This window comes from Gigantopelta aegis, chromosome 14 (genome assembly GCF_016097555.1).
Source record: "Gigantopelta aegis isolate Gae_Host chromosome 14, Gae_host_genome, whole genome shotgun sequence".
NCBI classification, from domain to species: Eukaryota; Metazoa; Mollusca; class Gastropoda; order Neomphalida; family Peltospiridae; genus Gigantopelta; species Gigantopelta aegis.
In genome coordinates, this window is record NC_054712.1 from 18,024,085 (window position 1) to 18,044,619 (window position 20,535).

The 20,535-nt window shown below is 34.9% G+C and overlaps 1 protein-coding gene across 2 annotated transcripts in view; it reads left to right on the forward strand.

Moving 5' to 3' along the window:
* The window catches only part of LOC121388832, a 123,397-nt gene that overhangs the window by 100,770 nt on the left and 2,092 nt on the right, over positions 1-20,535 (forward strand). For both annotated transcript variants that reach the window (XM_041520345.1, XM_041520346.1), the window contains 3 exons: positions 2,090-2,269; positions 6,637-6,765; positions 12,253-12,429. In XM_041520345.1, coding sequence (XP_041376279.1) covers positions 2,090-2,269; positions 6,637-6,765; positions 12,253-12,429 — 486 coding nt within the window. The remainder of the gene's footprint in view (positions 1-2,089; positions 2,270-6,636; positions 6,766-12,252; positions 12,430-20,535) is intronic.

Here is a 20,535-nt window from a genome sequence, read left to right on the forward strand (position 1 = left end):
AATATAGTATTTTATATTAATAATTAGCCAATTAAGAAAGTTATCTTTTTCATTATTTATGAAACCAAACATGATATTATTTTTATTAAAAGTAATTATATTCCCAGTCTTAGTTAATATCCAGGCTTGTACTAATCCCATAAGTTTTTGGTCTCATTACACTCTACAAATAAATGTGATATGGTTTCAGGATAATTACTACATAAATTGCACATATTGACGTAGCGAATCATATGTAAAAATGTATTAGTAGCTAAAATTCTTTGAAATAATCTGTATTGGAACCATAATAAAGTTGAATCGTTCACGCATTGGAAAGATAGCAAATAGTACTGTTCCCAATCACTTGGTGTAAAAAATAAATCCTTGATTCGTGTATTTAATTTGTGTTTTTTGGCGTTACTGAAGGTAACTGAAAATGAAGGTTTATCCATTAGAATCATGATTCTATGTTAACTGGAAGCGGAGATTTTAAGAAATCCTCATTTTGAGGTCCCCATTTAAAAAATCCAAGATGGCTGCCATATATAATGGCATCTGGGGAAAATGGCAACATTTGTTTTCTAATTGGTTATTCTATGAAGTTTCCAAAAAAGTTTAAATTTATAAATCTCAACAACATTTAAAATTTAAAATCTGGACAAAATTTTAAATCTAGACATTAAACCTGACTAATATGTTCAGAAAATAGTGTAAATGGATATATAGTGTTTTGGAAATTATCTCTTTATTTATAAAAGCAAATCGGTTTGTAATATTTATTAAATGATATTATTGTGATAATAAAACAATATTATTTTTGCCAATTAATCTTATATATTTTGAGGACTTGTTTGGTTAAGCAAACATTCCTTTCCTTTCTTGTAGAAATAACCATAAATTAACCAAATAGCCATAGTTTAAAATGTGCTGAGGTGTCATTAAACAAACATTCCTTTCCTTTCTCTCACTATCTAGAACCAAATAGCCATAGTTTAATATGTGCTGAGGTGTCGTTAAACAGACATTCCTTTCCTTTCTCTCACTATCTCGACAAACTGTTGAAATAACCATATACATGTATGTTACACATCAAATAGTCAGTTTAAAATGTGCTATTATATTGTTACACAAACACTCCTTTCATTTCCATTCCCTCCTCCACCCTGAGCATTACATAATTATTGAACTGCCTTAATTATAATTGTAGATTGTACTATACCAAATAAAATTCCATAGGCGACCATGTTAATGTTTGTGTTTCAAAACACTATAATATCAACCAAACTATATGACCCATAAATATCAGTACTACAACCCCTACAACAAAGTATTAACTAAAGAAAATGGTACTTTTATGGCTAATTTTCGGTATACTCAGATGTTTTTGTAACACCTCTAGTTTTGCACAACATTTGAGTACTTTTTTTTTACAGGTACCCCATACATGCATGTTTCAAGCACATGCAAGGCTACTTGACACAGTGGTACTAGATGAAATAAAATTGCATAATTTTTTTGCCCAGATGAAACTATTGTTTTGACAACCAACACACATTTATCACCAATCACAGGACTTGTGTTTATTTGTTTATCAAAAGTTGGGTGCATCTTGAACTTTGACCCAGCCGGAAGTTACTTGGTTTAGTACTACCTGTAGTACAGGTACCTTGTTATTTGGAGATCCAAACTTAATGTTCACGATAATGTTTTGATATCTAAATCTATCCACAACTTAATTATAAACAGTACACGTGTTGAGGAAAATTAATCATTGTGTACAAAGCAGGTTAATAAAATGTTGTTAACAACCATTACTTTGTCTTAATCTTTCTTTTTTTCGACGTCTTTCTTTTACATGAAGTATGACATACCAGTAGTTCTGGAGATACCATGTACATGTTATGCTGACTATAAATGTATTTTAGTTAAATGAAAGGAAACGGAAAACTATTAACTTGTCTATAACTACTAAAGATTCAGGCACATCCATCCTTGGCATGATTTTTGGTTTGCACCAGATCACCTGTCCAGAGAAGAAAGATGCCTTTTTATTGTAAAATGCTCGGAGAGGCCATTAATATATGGGGATTTTTCATATCTGTTTCAGAGGATGGTCGTTGGTCGCCCTGGAAAAGGATTTTAACTGGTGATTGTGGCAAGAACTGTATTCGAATGAATACTTACTTACGAAGCTGTACGAACCAGGAGCAACACTCCCCATGGAAATATTTGTGCAAGGGAGACACAGAAATTCATTACACCGAGCCCTGCACGGACGGCGACTGTGGTAGGTTATGAGGGGTAAAGGAGGGGTAAATATGGTATGAATATATGGTGTTTTTAAAAAAATATAACAACCACCAAAAAACTACATATTCTACCTACAGTAACTTGTTTGGTACAATTCCAGAAACACAATTTAGTATTTTTTTTATTATTATTATTAAAAAAGTGTTTACAAAATACAACACTTCATACTTATTACATTATTCATACATTATTGACTTAATGTGCACCCTGCACTTGTGTAGAACTGTCTGCTAATCGTACAATCCTGAAGATCGATATTGCATATTTTAATACTTAAAATAGCTGTAACTATCTTTAATAGGTGTCATTTTGAAGAATCTTAACAAAACTTGCCTTTATTCCAAAACAATAGTGTTTTTTATTGATGACAATAATCCCAGACAGGGGATCGCCATGGGTGTTTGTTTATCATGTGACAAGATCAGATGCCATTTTGAGCGAGGTTAATCGTGCAAAGCAATAGTAAATGATGAGAGAGATTTAATTTAAAATAATTTGTAAGAAAGAATAATAGTTTTAACATTGAAAACATTTGTCAATTTATATATTTCTTTAACATAATAATAGAGATTAATTTTGTAAACAATAATCTGACAATTTTCATAGGTAGCCTAGAAGGAAATAAACCGCGATTGAGTTATGGTTTAGTTTAGACAACACATGTTCATTGTAGTCATCTTATGCATTTAACGACATCGTTATTTAGTTTATCCATTGTAGTGTCAACTAGCAACAAAGCATGTCTATGTTGTTTATTTGAGTTGTTAAAATACTATGAAGTGATCGACAGTAACCGTTATTGGTTGGTTGGTTGTAGATTCCTCTGCTATCGTCTTCAGAGCACCGCAGAAACTGTATCAATCCATATTTGTCAAATCAATACATAAAATAATATATATATATATATATATATATATATATATAACTACAGGAACTTTAAAACTATAGACAGGCTGAGAGGATAAGACTAACAATATATTAGCTAATTAATTATTAAAACTACACTAGTAGCTCAAAGTAAGCATTATTTACAGTTCTTGTCCGTCCTACATCTCAGGTCTAAGCTAAGCCACTTCAATATTGCACATAACAAAGGCCTAATGCAAAAAAATCTGGGAATAGGTCGAGGCTGTCTGTAATTGTTCTATAAAATAGCCTCTTAAAATTGACTCGAAAAAAGAGAGAAAAAAATGCCTCAGAAAAGGCTCAGAATGCATTTACAGGCGTCCTGAGTTTCAAATTTTCACAGGTGGGGGGCTAAACCAAATTTGGCTACGCCCCTGCATAATGCACACTCATTACATTTATTTTGTAACCACCGTCGAAAACCTTCCCATGTGGCTGACAAGGGTGTGTAACCCTCTCAAAAATAATTCATGGAATTGTTTTTTTAATTACTTAAATTGTTTACCTAGCACAAACAAAATAGAAACAAGTACTTTACATACACACTGTTTAAACTCTGTGTTATGAGAGTTAAGTTGCATGTCCACTTACAAGTGCATGCATATCAGTGGCGGATCCAGAAAATCCATTTAGGGAGGGCCCCATTGACATGAGGCAGAATGCCAAGGGACCATTGGGGGAGGTTTGGAGGGGGATCGTAAACAAATGAAAATTAATATATAATAAAATTATATTTGTCACAAAATTTAGGGTCGGGGGGGGGGGGGGGGAGGTAACCGCATAAATGGACACACAAAACGTGTCAGCGTCCACACAAAATATTTTGATATCACTTTTATTTATATAACAGGGCGTCATAATGTAAAACAATCCGAAATTCACATATAATAATTTCTGAATTTGTAAGACGTACAGTAGTGCAGAAAAATCACTTTCTAAGTAAATAATGTTGAGTAGATTTCATGTACGCGTCTCTCCGTGTGTGTCTACATATTCGCTCATTCTACGGACAGCTTACGGATAGGGAAATTCAACAATTTAGAGTTAAAATAGTAGGAGGTTTTTTTTTCATGGCAGTGACAAGAAGGAGCCTGGGGATCGAGATTGAGAGAAGGTATGGTAAATGTAGATCTGTAAACATATTTATTTTATCATTTACATATATAATCTACCTACATGTATGTTGAAACATTGAAAAAAAATTGAAGTATTATATATACATGTCTCATATATATAAACAGAACAAACAACAATAAACAAACAAAAACAAAAAAGAGCAGAAAAACAACAAACAACAATTTGAAAATTTATGAAAACTAAACATGTCTATTATTAACTGTATAAATGTTTTCATTCAGCACATTTAAGACAATAACTTAATGTGAAACCGACTATACTCGGTCTATAACTGAAAATATGTCATATGATCAGCTGTAGTCTGGACAACCATGCATGATGATTGTTGTGTTCGGTGTCACTTGGAGGGAAATTTGAAATACGCTTCGGTGTTTACGTTAATAGTAAAATAAAACACTGATTTCATTTATGGATTCATAAATTACTATAAGGTATGTATTGCAGCTTTTATATAAAAATGTGTAAGCTCTTTGTTGATAAGACAGCTAGTTTATGAGGTCGTTCATAAAGCCATGATAGGCTGTGTTAACCATACAGGTATCCCCAAACAATAATATCAGATATGTTAATGTTATATACTCTTTATATATGTAACTATAGTATTTGTATTAGGGGTTTTTGGGTTGAGAAAATCACACAGTAATGATGAGAGTCATTAATTTGGTCAAAAGGTGAACTTAAAAAAATAAAATCTGCAAAACATTTTGGGTATGGCACAATACCCGTTTTATCCTCTGGCAGAAACCCTGTATTATTGGTAGAATTCATCTTTAGTGTTATGTCTCATTGTGAACTTAATTGGTTATGCAAGTTAAAAATGAGCTAAACACTCAACACAATTCAGAAATATTTTCAGACTGAGGAATGTCCTGCTAGCCATAATTGTTTATTTATTTTTAGGGGTGAATGCTGGATGAAATAACAATTACAAATTCAGCTATATATTATTTATCTTTGTTCTTATCTTAACATTTTCTAGACTTAAAAAATAAAATATTAGAAAATATAAGTACATATTTTGATATTTTTGATAAAGTATCTAAATTTATAATGATGCTTTTTGAAAGGTTATGGACACTACAGTTACAGACACTACAAATCCACATTCAGTGTGTATTATTTTCAAATCATTCAGCTACTTCACTTTTCTACTACTTTGCAGAGTTTCTCCATACATCTGACTTGTAAACCTCAATTGGATGTAGAATTCTTTTGATCAAGTAAAAAATTATTAGATGGTTACGGACACTACATACTTTTTGTGACAAACCTTTGAGTTGCCTTAATTTTGTTACATTTTTGTAACATTAAAAAAATTGTACTTTTTATTTATAAATCATTAATACTAATTATTTGTGAGAAAATTCAGTGGAACGTGATTTAATTTCACTTAATTTTTAAAGACTTAATGTCCATATAGCATGAGGTATAGACTGTCTTTGAAAAAAGCATAACAAACTAGTACATTTAGCCGGTACATAAATTGCAGTAACTTTTAAACCTATAACCAATTTTTATAAAATAACTTTTAAAGAGAACCAAATTGTCTGCAAATCTGTCATTTTATTATAAAACATATTCAATACATTTTTACAACAAAGGGATGATTTTATTGAAAATTAAAATGGAAATCTATAACGACAAAAAGTACTCTAATTTGACCCACTAAATGACTCGGTGTGCAATATTTATTGAAATGAGAGATCTGAAATACTACACACAGTTAGGTGTGACCCATATGCATCAACACAAACCAAACTGATGTGTTGGGCCACAATATTTTATTGTAGGATAGCATAACATATTGAATCGTGAATTGGTCCATTTGTTGTTACAAAAATCCAGCCACATGTGTATAATCAGGACCTGTAGGAATTTAAAAACACACACATCTTTACGGTCGAGGCAAAGTACAGTAAGAGGCGGCCTATCAATAATAGAGTCTGCTAATACACAGTGATATATGGAAAACAAAGCTGTTAAATGGGTTACTTTGGGATTTTTTTTTTCTTTTTTCTTTTCTTTCTTCTTTTTAAAATTAAAAAAATAATTAATTTTTAAAAATTTTCTTTTTTTTAGGAGGGTGGTGAAACATGGTGTATTAAAAATTGATTTATGTTAGGCAATTTGATTTTCTTAAATTTTTCTTGTTTTTTTTTTAGGAAGGATGTAGGGTCATGTTTTTGACACAGCTTAATTTAGACTGTTTTCTAATTTTGTCAGAAGTTGGAATCTTGTCGAGACTGAAAACAGGAGCATATTCAGACACAGAATCAGAATTCTCGTTTTTCTTTGTTTCAGTGATGGATGAGTGTGCGACTGGGATGCACAACTGTTACGATAAAGAGGGCCAGGAGTGTAAAGATCTGCCAAAGTCTTACAAGTGTGTCTGCAAAAACGGATACACCCGAGTTAAAGATCACTGTGCTCGTATGTTACACAGATTGAGTTTATTAACCATGTAGTTCTTGAAAGATATATACAGGGAAATATATTATATAACCAGTATGACATATTTGTCATAATGATTTCACATGCACAATGAGTGACGTAAGTTTGGGAAGGGGCGTCACAACATAATGTGGTTTCCCAGTCTTAGCAATTTCGTCGTCTCCTTCCAATTACGTTTTAAAAGTTTTTACATGGTCCTTGTTATTCATAAAAATAACGTTACAGATAATGGGGATAATAAAAACATTACACGTGCGTGTGTGTCTACTGTTTTTACAAAACACGTATCACGATTCATGTATTACTCTCGCTCGGGCAATACAAGAATCCTGACGTGTTTCAAGCTTATATAATAATTTCTATATATAACATCAGAGTGAATGAAAGCATATTTTTGATTATAGCTGGTTGGTTATTTCACTACTACGGAGAGAGAGAAGGAGGCAGAGGGAGAAAAAGAGTTAAAAACCGAGATAGACAGCAGGCGCTAATTACATGTTTATTCTTCAGTAGTTTGTTCGGAACTAATAGACTTCACACTTGTGGCCTTTGACAACAAGAGCAGCTAATTACGTTTGGTTTATTAAAACCCACCCCTACCCTCCGCCCATCCTAACCAGAATCCCACAACTGCTACACAAACGTTGTGGTATGTACAAGCTATCTTGTCTGGGAAAATGCACATAAAATATCCCTTGCGACTTCTTTATTGGTAGGTTCGTATCGGCCAAATGTTAAAATAATCATATTATGTTTGACAGGGATAGAAGCTAACGCTTGCCTCCTCACCCCAGGCGAGTAGAAATCCCTGGGGGCGAGTACAATTTAAATAGCTCTAGTCCCCCGGGCGAGTAATACTGGGCAGTTGTGACCCAGATTCATGTTGCGGAAAGTCAAACTATTTTGCCAATGAAACCTGTTAAACATACAAACTGTAGATGTATTTCATAAAAATTTGTCATTACAGATTGACAAAGTTAAAAGTATCGCACACAGTCGGAACTTTTAGTCTAGGGAGTTATGTTAATTTTTTGAAGGTTGCATATTTTTTTTGCTCAAGTTAATAAAATTTTGGTCATATGTTCCCATGACCTACCTGAACTAGAAATCCATTGGTAGCATTTTTTCTGACCTCTATCATGTCAGCCATCTTGAAATTCAAAATGGCCACCATTTTCATATAATTTCTTTATATATCTCCACTCCCATTTAACATAGAAACATGTTTTTGGGGTCTATTTAAACATATTATGTTAGTGAATTAAAATAAAAAAAATTATTATTCACCTCACATGGCAACCATCTTGAAATTCAAAATGGACGTCATTGCATTATATTTTTCTCTATCTTTACTCCCATTAAACAGAGAAAAATAATTTTGGTGTCAGTTTATATCTATGAGCTTTGATGATTATTTTGTAAAAAGGAAAATTGTTGTCTGATCTTGGCAGCCATCTTGAAATTCAAAATGGCTACCAATTTAATATATTTTTGTCAAATATCTCAACTCCCGGGTAATGTGGAAATATAATTTTTTGTCCATGTACATTTCTGTATTCCATGCATTGGATGTTTTTATTTATATAGTCATTAAATCATGAAAACAATCTTGAAATTCAATATGGCCGCCAGTTTAATACATTTGTTTTATATCTCAACTCATGGTTAATAGAGAAGCACAATTTTGTTGTCTAGATGTATATTTCAGTGGTCAATGAATCTAATTCTTTAGATTTATAGTCATCCAATTATAGCAAACATCTTAAACTTCAAAATGGCCACCAAGGTAATCATTTGGCAAATACTTTTTCTCCTAGTCTACATACAAGTGCAACTTTTGTGTTCATTAGTACATTTTAGGTCAAATAATTATAATATTGCAATACTAATGACAAACTAATGAAATAAAGGAACATACCAACTGTAAATTGTAATTCATAATGGCATATTAGGCATCTACTTCATCTGTAATAGTATGTATATTGCAGCAGTCCTCGTTACTTTCATGCTTACAACGCTCTGTACATTGAAGGTTGTGTCGCTTACACTAAATTACAGTATATCTATCTGAACACTTACTGACACCACAATTGCATCTAATCAGTTCTACCACAGCTTCTGGTGCAGCTTGCACCTGCAACAGCAGTCGCATATATACCAACCCCCTTGACCCAACCAAGTTTTTGCGTGGATCAAGAATGTCCAAATGTAACATGGCATCTTGGACTCAGAAAGGTGCATGGAGATGTGTTCTTTGGATATGCTGTTTTTATACCCAAGAGGTAGGTTGCAATGTTTCCACACTTTAGTTTGGTGATGGTTTCTTAAACTTTTCATCTTAGAGTAGCTGCATCGGTTGTGTAGAAATGACCCTTATGCGTGGTCTCATGCAGTAAAATCTTCACATTTTTCACTGACCTCTTTGTATGGTTCATCACCGATTCCAACCTGACTTTGGTGTTAATTATATATGGAGCTTTCGTGAATACATTGAATTCTCTTTATTGATGTCCACCATCACCAATTGTCCTGTTGTGTCATATTCAGTTACAGCATAAAGATCTGGTAATCCGAGTCTATCTCTGGATACAGTTCATTATACAATGTTTGCAGGTTGATCTGGTTGTGATGTACATATAATTATTTGTGTATCCTAATGGTGATAAAAACCCAACAGTCTGTGTCTTTGATGTAGAAATCCACCCCATTGTCTGGCCCGATCATTATCACATCATGGCCTGCAATAGTTTTCGATATCATAGCACTCAGATAGCTTTGAACATCTATAGGCTGGTAAGTGGAAATATCTGATGTCATCTTTCATAAATATTATTGAGTTAAAAAATAAATCTTACACCCATGTAACCATCTAATAGCGAAGCAACCCATGCAGGAAATGCTTCTGTTCACTGACAATATATATGGCAGATTAGAAGTGAATTTCTGCACCAGACACATACTTAGTTCTTATCCTGAGAAGATCACACACACTGATCCCACTAATTATTGGTACAGACGTAAGTCGCAACCAGATCAACTTGCAACTAATTGATGATGAACTGGGTTCAGAAAGAAAATCAACATTACCAGGGTTGCATGTAGTAACTGGATGTGACACAACAGGACAAAGTGATGGTACATGTATATGCAAACAAATGTTATTGAATGGATTAGGGAAAGCCCCACTGGCTATATCTGAAGCTATTAGCCAGCTTGGAATTACTGATGAATCATACAAAGAGTTCAGTACTCCATGGTACTAAAGCTCAATGGTCATTTGTACATTTGATGCAGCTATTCTGAGAGGATAGAAGTTCAAGACACCATCACCAAACCAAAGTGTGGAAACACTGCCAAATATCTAATAACAGCATACCCAAAGAGCATATCTCCAAGCAAGTATCCTGGCTTAGGATTCCATTCTACATCCAGTGATCTAGACCCATGGTTGGATCAAGGAGGATAAATGTGGTTGAAGGTGCAAGCTGCACCAGAGGCTGTGATAGAACTGATCAGATGCAACTGTGGTATCAGTAAGTGTTCAGGTAGATGAACCTGTAAGGAATACAACCTGAAATGTACAGAACTCTACAAGTGGTGATGGTTCCTGCAATACACATGCCATTACAGACAAAGTAGATGCCTAATCAGGGGTCACAATGGAAAATAATTAATTTGAGTCAATATTCAGATACATGTATGTAGGATATTTCTTTAGAAATTATTAAAAAGTAGCTAATTTAAACAACATTCAATTAGCCAGATACTAAATGGGTGAGCACTGCTAATGTGTCATTGTGAATTACAGTTTACAGTTGGTCTGTTCCTCTGTTTCATTAGTTTAATATCTAGAACATGAAAGTCATTAGTAATGCAATATTTTAATTATTTCACATAAAATGTATGTGGACTAGGAGGAAAAGTATTTGCCAAATGATAATATTGGTGGCCATTTTTAAATCTCCATATGGCAGCCATTTTGAATTTTAACGTGGTTCCATGACTGGAGGATGCTTATAAAAATGTCACTCTTCAATTCATTGATCCTAAAAATGTACAGACAAAAATAATTGTGCTTCTGCCTTAACCAGAAGTTATGATATATGAAAAATAAATAAAAGTACAGCTATGTAGCCTACTTTGCACCATGAAAAAGTGTAGGTCTGCTTTTACATATAAACGTATGCCCAATATAAGAATAGGTGTACGGTAAGTTAAGTGGCATGTAAAATTGGGCACAAATTCATGTCGACAAGATTCAGCCCTGGTTATGTGTACAAGTCATAGATTGTATCCACTGAACATTATATTTTAGGGTTTTTTTTTTTATTATTATTATTTCATTGAGATGGGGTGGGGGAGGAAGGGGTTGTGTCGGTTATACCAGTGCTCAACGTTTGGTGAACGCAAGCATCTTTGTTTGTTGGAAATTATATAATCGGGAATTATATAATCCTATTATCTAATTTAATATGAAACGCTAAGCGATTTCGCAAACCTAACACGTGCATAGCTCGTGTTCTAACTTCTAACACGTGCGTAGTTCGTGACCCGTGCATAGTTCGGGTTGAGAAGCAGGAGACCTGTTAGTCAGGAGCCAAGTCAAAGTGGCAGCACAGACATTATTTCTGAATTGGTTCAGGAAAGAGAAAGGATGGATCCAGATGTTGTCACAGTTTCTGATGAGGATGGTGATGATGAAGAAGATGATGATACTTGCAGTGCCATGGTGTTAAGTGACTAACAATACCACAAATGTATTGACAGTGAAAGTGGGAGTCACAGTGGCATGTCTGTTATTTATTTAAATAGTGGGTTGGTTGAGTCCAGGAAAATACTCAAAATAAATGTTTTCTCTTATAATCTGTTGCAATATTGTTTTTTTTTTATAAAATATTATTCGGGCAAGTGAAAATAGATCCGGGCAAGTGAAAGTGCTGTCATCACTTGCCCGGATGGCAACTCAAAAAAAAGTTAAGCGCAGACACTGTACCTATTTCCACCCAGAGTGAGTTTTGACAGCTCACTACATTGACTTCTCTCACTAGCAACTGACCATTAATCTACTGTCCTGGACAGACAACCCATATAGCTCAGGTGTGTGCCCAGGACGGTGCTTGAATCATAATTGCATAATTAAGTTGAAATCAAATCTAATTTATTACAATTACCAGTTTTCTGCTGAGTTACAGGATTTAAACGTCATTCTGAGTGGATAACATCACTGAGAAACCGAATGTTATCCTTTGATAAAGTGCAGGAAATTGTGTCATACGTGTGTATATACATCATTGTGGCAGGTGAACATTGTTAAGGAAAACTGATATGGCAAGAATGAATGAAACTGATTTATGTGTACCTTCAACAAGGAGTTTTGTTTTGTTTGTAATAATGAGAAGTGTTTTTTCTTTATTTTTTACAAAAAATATTTCTAAAAATTACAAATGAGTCAAACTGCTGTTTCAGGGAATGGAGGCTGGTCTACTTGGATATTTGTCAAGAAGGAACCGTGTCATCCATTCTGTGAACAACTGGTGACCTACCAACGCTTCTGTACAGATCCTCTTCCTGATGATGGTGGAAAGATTTGTTTAGGAGCCCCTAAACGTGATATATATGTTCCATGTGTAGGAAATCAGTGTGGTAAGTCTAACAAGAGCAGTATTTTGTGAAGCAGGGATGTCAATCATTTGCAGATTCGTGGATTTCTGACTTTTTTGTGGTCATTAGCACCATTTTTGAGATCAGTGCAAATCTGGTTTAAAAATTTCGGGGGTTGGGGGGGTGGAGACTCTTTCTATCGGTACCGCTGTATAGATTCCAGAAATCTAAATAATGTGATTGCAATTTGTTTTTAAATAAACCTTCAGCGGAGTTTTTGGCAACTGGTGTAAGACAGTAACACCAATCTCGAACCATACTCTTCGTTTGACAACAGTCGGAACCAGAAGATTAGCTGGTGCGGAAATAGCTGACAAGTTGTTTTGATGGATGTCTGTCGTCCGAATCGTCCGAAGTCTTTTAAGTTTGGGTTCAAGTCTACGGTTTCACAGGAAGTTTTCATTGCGCAAGCGCATTTATGACATTCTGGATCCCGCGTGCTTCAAACTAAAACTCCAAACACAAATTATTCATGAATCATGATTTATCTCTTTTGCACTGTTACTTTACATGTCTGGATTTTCCTGAATACAGAATGGCAAAGGTAATGAACTGTGATAGTGAAGATAAAGTAAAAGTAATTGACAGTGGAGCAAAAAACAAATTTAAGTGGTTGTGGATGGACAGAACATTGAATCGATGGTTATTGACGGATCGAGAGATCCAGTGCAGGTGAATTTGTTTGATTGCATTCGAAAAGTTGATGTGTGTGGCAAAGCTCTGTGTACCAATTGTTCAAAACTCATTAACTATGCCTCCAGGGGTGTCAAGAGCATTGAGGAACATTGCCAAACTAATTATTTTTCTTTTGACATCGCTGGTGAAGTAACCAGTGAATATATAACATACAAATTTTGTTTTATACTGTGCTAATGAATGCTGTAAAATCGTTTTGAAAAACATAAAATATTATTAATACTTTATTTATTGCTATTAATTAAAAGACCAGTTATGCTTTTTAAATTAAAACTCTTGGTAAATACAAACACGGTAAGTATAGTTATGTACAACATTTTGAATAATAAAATTACACTTCCAAAGACCCAAACAAAAAAAGAGTAATAATTAAGGGTTTAACATTTGATCGCTTTATATTGGAGAAATATTATGTTTCACCTTTTAAATGTTTAAAAGACACCACTTTAATATGGTTTCAGTATAGACTGCTACACAGAATTCTTGGTACAAATACTTTTTTACATATGATAAACTAAAAATGTATGTAGATTCAGATAAATGTACATTTTGTAATAACTTGCCTGAAACTTTGCAACATTTGTTTTATGATTGTGCCTAAGTACAACAGCTTTGGATAGCTGAAGAAAATGGGATATTTGACAAAATAGGAGTTCACACTTCACTTAATAAAAATGTAGTTATTTTTGGGATGATAGATACAGATTTGGTTAAAACTGTTAGCTGGTGAACAATTAATATTAAATACTATATTTACACCATGAAAATGCTTAAAAGAAATTTATGTATTAATACTATAAAAGTTATTTTAAAAAGGAAACTTGAAATAGAGAAATACATTTATTTAAAAAATTGCGAGTATGAACAATTTAATGACTGCTGGGGTTGTGGCTTGATCTTTTTATTTGAACAAAGGAAAACAAGATACACAAATTCTGTCTGCTAACTGTACTCATTTGTCTTCCAGTATGTCTACTCGGTCAAAAAAACAACAAAAAACAACAACCATAAAACAAAAGAAAACAAATTCTACTCATTCATTTATTCATTTATTTCTTCTTTATTTTTATATATACTCTTCAAAAAAAGAAACGCAAAAGGGTACAAATGGGTTATAACTCCGATTTTATGTTTCCTACCGGTTCATGCTTTGTGAATATAAGGTCATTGCATGTCCCAAACACATTCCCACGGTTACATTCGATAAAACGCACCTACTGTACAATAAAGTTCCAAAATGTGAATATTCGCAAAAACGCAGCCACGTGCAAACCATGTCACCACTGCACGTGCGTTGTCTGCACATGCAACATGAACACCGACAGTATAAAAGTGCAGGGTGTTCGCTTGCCTGGCCTCTGTATCTGGCCGACAGTTGACAATCCAGGACATGCCACGTCTCAGTGAACCGCAGAGAAACAATGCCATCGGCCGACTAGACGCAGGCGAATCCAGAAGAATCCAGAACGGCCGTTGCCAGGGCATTCCATGTGTCCCCAAGCACCATCTCCAGACTGTGGGACCGTTACCAGCAACATGGATCAACACGTGACCTCCCTAGATTCGGTCGACCACGGTCACTACCCCCGGGCAGGACCGCTACATCCGGGTACGCCACCTTCGGGAACGATTGACTACTGCCACCTCCACAGCTGCAGAAATACCAGGTTTGCGCAGGATATCCGACCAGACCGTACGGAACCGCCTACGTGAGGTAGGAATTCGTGCCAGACGTCCAGTTCGAGGTGTCATCTTAACACCACAACACCGTCGACTCCGACTGCAGTGGTGCCAGATTCATCGACAATGGCCTCAACTGCGATGGAGACAGGTGTGGTTCAGTGACGAGTCCCGATTTCTGCTCCGACGTCATGATGGAAGATGTCGCGTGTATAGGCGTCGTGGTGAACATTATGCGGCAAACTGCGTGCAGGAAGTGGACAGATTCGGCGGGGGTAGTGTCATGGTGTGGGCAGCCATCTCACACACTGGCAGAACTGACCTGGTCCACGTGCAGGGCAACCTGAATGCACAGGGCTACATTGACCAGATCCTCCGGTCACACATCGTTCCAGTTATGGCCAACGCCAACGCAGTGTTCCAACATGACAACGCCAGGCCTCACACAGCACGTCTCACAACGGCTTTCCTACAGAACAACAACATTAATGTCCTTCCTTGGCCATCGATATCACTGGATTTGAACCCAATTGAGCATCTATGGGACGAGTTGGACCGACGCCTCCGACAGCGACAACCACAGCCCCAGACCCTGCCCGAGCTGGCAGCAGCCTTGCAGGCCGAGTGGGCCACCATCCCCCGGGACGTCATCCGTACTCTGGTTGCTTCAATGGGCAGGCGGTGCCAGGCAGTTGTCAACATGCGGAGGCCACACCCGGTATTGACTCCAGAAGACCTTGACCTTGGTGGTGTGTCCTATCACTTACTCACAATGGACTAGAGTGAATTGTGAACAATCCTGCAACATTTGGTAATTATCGGACTCACCATTCAATAATTAAATCAATTCTCCAAATGTTACGACAATGTGGTTTTGCGTTTCTTCTTTTGAAGAGTATATATATTTTTTTGCATTTTCGTCTTTCTTCCTCCTCTTCTGTGGGTTTTTTTTTTTTTTTTTTTGCTTTATTTTTTCCTTGCTTTCTTTTTTCTTTTCTTTCTTTCTTTCTTTCTTTATTTCTTTCTTTTTCTCCTCGGATCAAAACTTACCCAGACACTAGTAACAAAATAATTCAGTACATTTAAATCGCTAAAAATATATTACGTGGATATCTGTGAAAATATGTTTATATACAAATGTATGTATAAATTATGTACGAGTATATGGACATGAGTATGTTACAAACTGTATATGTTAATGACTCAAGGCTCCCCATCCTTGACATTGTCACATTGATCTGGGGCAATAAAAAATAAAACAAATAAAAAAATTAATTAAAAAAAGTAATGATGTAGTAGTGTTTTGTGAAGGAACCGGTAGATATTATAATTATTCAACATGTGACGTGTAGGAGATCAGAGTGGTAAGTCTAACGGTGCAATGTTTTGTGAAGGAACCAGCTGGTAAATATAATTATTCCACATTTATAGGAGATCAGTATGGTAAATCTAACAGTGCAATGTTTTATGAAGGAACCGTTAGGTATCATAATTATTCCACATCATGTGACATGTATAGGAGATCAGTGTGGTAAGTCTTAACAGTGCAATGTTTTGTGAAGGAACTGGTAGAACCGGTAGATATCATAATTATTCCACATCATGTGACATGTATAGGAGATGAGTGTGGTAAGTCTTAATGGTGCAATGTTTTGTGAAGGAACTGGTAGAACCGGTAGATATCATAATTATTCCACATCATGTGACATGTATAGGAGATGAGTGTGGTAAGTCTTAACGGTGCAATGTTTTGTGAAGGAACTGGTAGAACCGGTAGATATCATAATTATAAGTCCTATAGGTCAATGAAATTTTGTTTATGGAATGTGAGACTCTTAATTCTGCAGAACTCTTGTTTGCTTATTTATTTTTGTATTACATCTCCAAATATCTACAGCTATTATGGCTTGAGAATCCATCATCACCGCTTGCGGTTGTACATCTATTAACCATGGGCTCCAGTGCTTATGCAGTGGAGTCCTATTGTAATTGTCAGAGTTGTTGTTGTTCTGTATTATTCCGGTCAATTTTGGTGGAACATGCAGACGCTTATTCTCTAATAGGTATAAAAAGATGGGTATCATATGAACATGAGTATTGCAACCACCAAGTTTTCCACACGCAAATTTGCACCTAGGTAAATTTTTGCTCTCACAAGACAAAAATGTATGGCTTAAAACTCCTGAAATTTGGCAGTAAATCAGAAATATGGCTTACCTAATAATTTCCCAAATTGTTGTAAAATGACTTACATGTAGCGATCACTGAATGACAAATTGTCCAGATTACATTTTCAAAAGCTTGTTTTTTTTCTGTTTGTAATATTATGACGGACTGTTTGTCGTGATAACAACATTGACCCTGCGTGTCGCAATACTTTGTGATTTCGACCTGGTTGAAGTAACTGTCGGCCATTTTGGATTTCATTGTTTTCCATTTAAAAAGTTTTTCACCAAATTTACAATGCTGATATGGTAGTTTCTTCAAGGCAACATGACCAGCTGGTCCTGCCCAATAAAAAAGTCAGCTGGAGTGGGGTAGTGTGACAAAAACATGGCCACTAAGATAGAAGGCATTGTGGCTGGAATTGGCACTAAAGTCAAACCTATAACATAAATGAAACATCAATTACCATAAAGGATGTTGTTTGTTTGTTTTTATTTTGTGTTTGTTTTGTTTGTTTGTTTTATGCATATCAATGGTTGTATTTCTGCACACACACATTTTTTGTAGGTGATCATGTAATTTTCCCGTATAGTTGTAGTTTTATTTGCTTATGTTGTTATCCATTAAATAAAACAATATAAAAAATATAAATAAATTTTAAAAATAGAATTGATTGCTTTCGTGTGTGTCATACACGAAACTGTGACACTTTCTTGTAAAATCAGTATGATACAAGTTTACAAATATAACCGGGCCTCACGCCAGCAGGCGAAGTTAGCTAAAACTTTGCCTTGATCAACTTGGCTTCGCCCTGATATTACCTTTAAAGCAACATCAGTGTCACCTTGTTGAAATGGTGACCACTGACATTGTTTACAGTTGTGGATGAATGATGAAGGACTTGAGGAATATCTATCATAGATACTAAATAAGTATTAGGTATCTAAGCATTCGAAGTGACACTGGCACCACAGAATCATGCTTGTCTAGACCGGACCACATCCATGACTGACACTAAAAGTGAAATGTGCTATGCGACTGTTGAAGCGTATAATGCCTAATGACTCTATTGTTTATTTTGTATAATGGTATATCCAGCTTTTTAAAATTAAAATTTAATTTGCTCAGTGAAAAGTTATTCATAAGCCCCTTATTTTGCACTAATAATTTTAATACTGTCACTTGATCACAACATGCAAGTACCATTTCCCATAGCTACATTGTAAATGACTGGTTATAAGCTTTAATTTTTTTTGTTTCAGTTAAAGAGTTATTTATTAATGCCATTTTATTAATGCTAGTTAATGTTATTAATAAGAATTATACCGGGTAAATACCAGTGGTTCATTTTGTTATGATTGTTACCTTTCTTATAGAACAACTGTTATGACTGTGCTGTATTAGGCCTAATACAGTTTTGTTTTGATACTAAATTACATTTAAAAAAAAACCCAAAAAACAAAAACTGAACAACAACAACATTCATGCTATCTTTACCTCTGTGCCCTGTTGGTGGGCATGCTATTTCTAATTCCAGCCAGTGCAGCACGACTGGTATATCAAAGGCCATGGTATGTGCTTTCATGTCTGTGTGGGAAAATGCATATAAAAGATACCTTGTTACATTAGGGAAAATGTAGCAGGTTTCCTCTGATGATGAGTTAGAATTACCAAATGTTTGACGTCCAATAGCCGATGATGAATTAATCAATGTGCTTTAGTGGTGTCGTTAAACAAAAAGCAACTTTAACTTTTAACTCTGTATATAACAATGAAAATCAGTATCGACCAGCAGGAGGGATTTCTTTCACATGAGGAAGACACACAAAAAGAACAGAGTGATATCATATTATCCCACATTAGGGCGTCCGATCAGAAATATTAATGTTGAAATTGTTACAGGGAAAAACTGGTTACTGTCTTAAGATATCAGCTTTATCCTGCGAAGGTTAGAATGGCAAATGCAACAAGGCTCTGCCGATCGAGCTGTATTCGATCGCCATTCGACCTGAGCAGGTTAAAGCCGATATCTTAAAACAGCTAGTAACCCGTTATTACTTTTATCCTGCAATCCTACTGGAATATTCGAACAATAATTATTTATTCCAGTTTTTTGTACGCAAATCGAGTATTGTCAATCTAGCATGGCTTTTTCCATACGACGTCTTATAAGATACATGACGTCATTATTTGTAAGATGCTAGCTACATTCTGTCACATTAAAAAGTGTTTCTAAACTCTTAATTCATAAATAAATATACAAGTTTTGTATTGTTATAGCACAACTAAAAGTTATTTGTATTTATTGAAAATGTACTCTGAGTCAGGCTTATGTCACATGATCTATATTTTTGGTCAGTGACTGAAAATATAGAGATTCATCTAGTCATCATATCTTGTCAATGTATACAGTGATTGCTTGATATATAAAAATACACAAGAGAAAGATATTTGTAAACTGTCTTGTTCATCAAAGTAAAAGCCTTTGGCTCAATCATTTGAAGGGAAGATGAAAATATTTTCTATAATGCCTATTCGTTTGGGTATTAATTCTTTTCATTTTTAATGTATATTACATTTTGATTGATTGCACGTTATTTGTTGATGACTAGTTTTACATACTTTCTCATAATAAATAAATAAAACATACAAATAAAGATGGCAATATTATTTGTATTTTATTATTATTATTTTTAATGAGAGAAATCAAGTCTCCCTTATTTAAAAAACTTCGCCCTCTCAGAATGTGAAAGAGAAGTGACATTGGCCTATACTTTGAACCTCGTGTGAGGCCTGATAATATTTTATTTTTTACATGGTTTAATAACTACGGTTGGTGACTTTAAAACCATCTCGTTCCAGCCAGTGTACCACGACTGGTATATCAAAGGCCTTAGTATGTGCTGTTCTATCTGTGGGATGGTGCATATAAAAGATCCCTTGCTATAGTACTAATGGAAAAATGTAACTGGTTTTCTCTCTTAGACTATATGTCAAAATTACCAATTGTTTGACAGCCAATAGCCAATGTGCTCTAGTAGTGTTGTTAAACAAAACAGACAAACTTTAAAAGAACATCACAAAGATGTACCAAATGTTTTAAGTTGCAATTGAAGATTATAGCCAATCTAATTAAAATTAGCTCCACTGGTTAATTACTATTACCTGTGGATCTAACAGCACCCCGTTGGAGCTCATGTCCAGTTGACCGTTCATTCGACCAATTAAAACCTTACTTGCAAAATCATACCAGTGAAAAGAATTTGAAAACATTCAGGATTATGCCGAGGGTATACGAAATGATTCGGGTGAATTACGAAGTATGCCGGAATCTAATTTTATTATAAAATTTCATATCAAATTTGTTGTAAGACGAAAACAAAAACGTGATGGTATAGCCATAAAATCTGTTTATACTGGTATACAGTCTAGAGTTTATTACTGCACTTTTCCCTCTGTTTTTTAATGTTGAAATAGACAACAAGTTTGCCTATTGCATAAATAGTCTGGCCCAATATTTGTAGAATTCGTATGCTCCCGAATAAC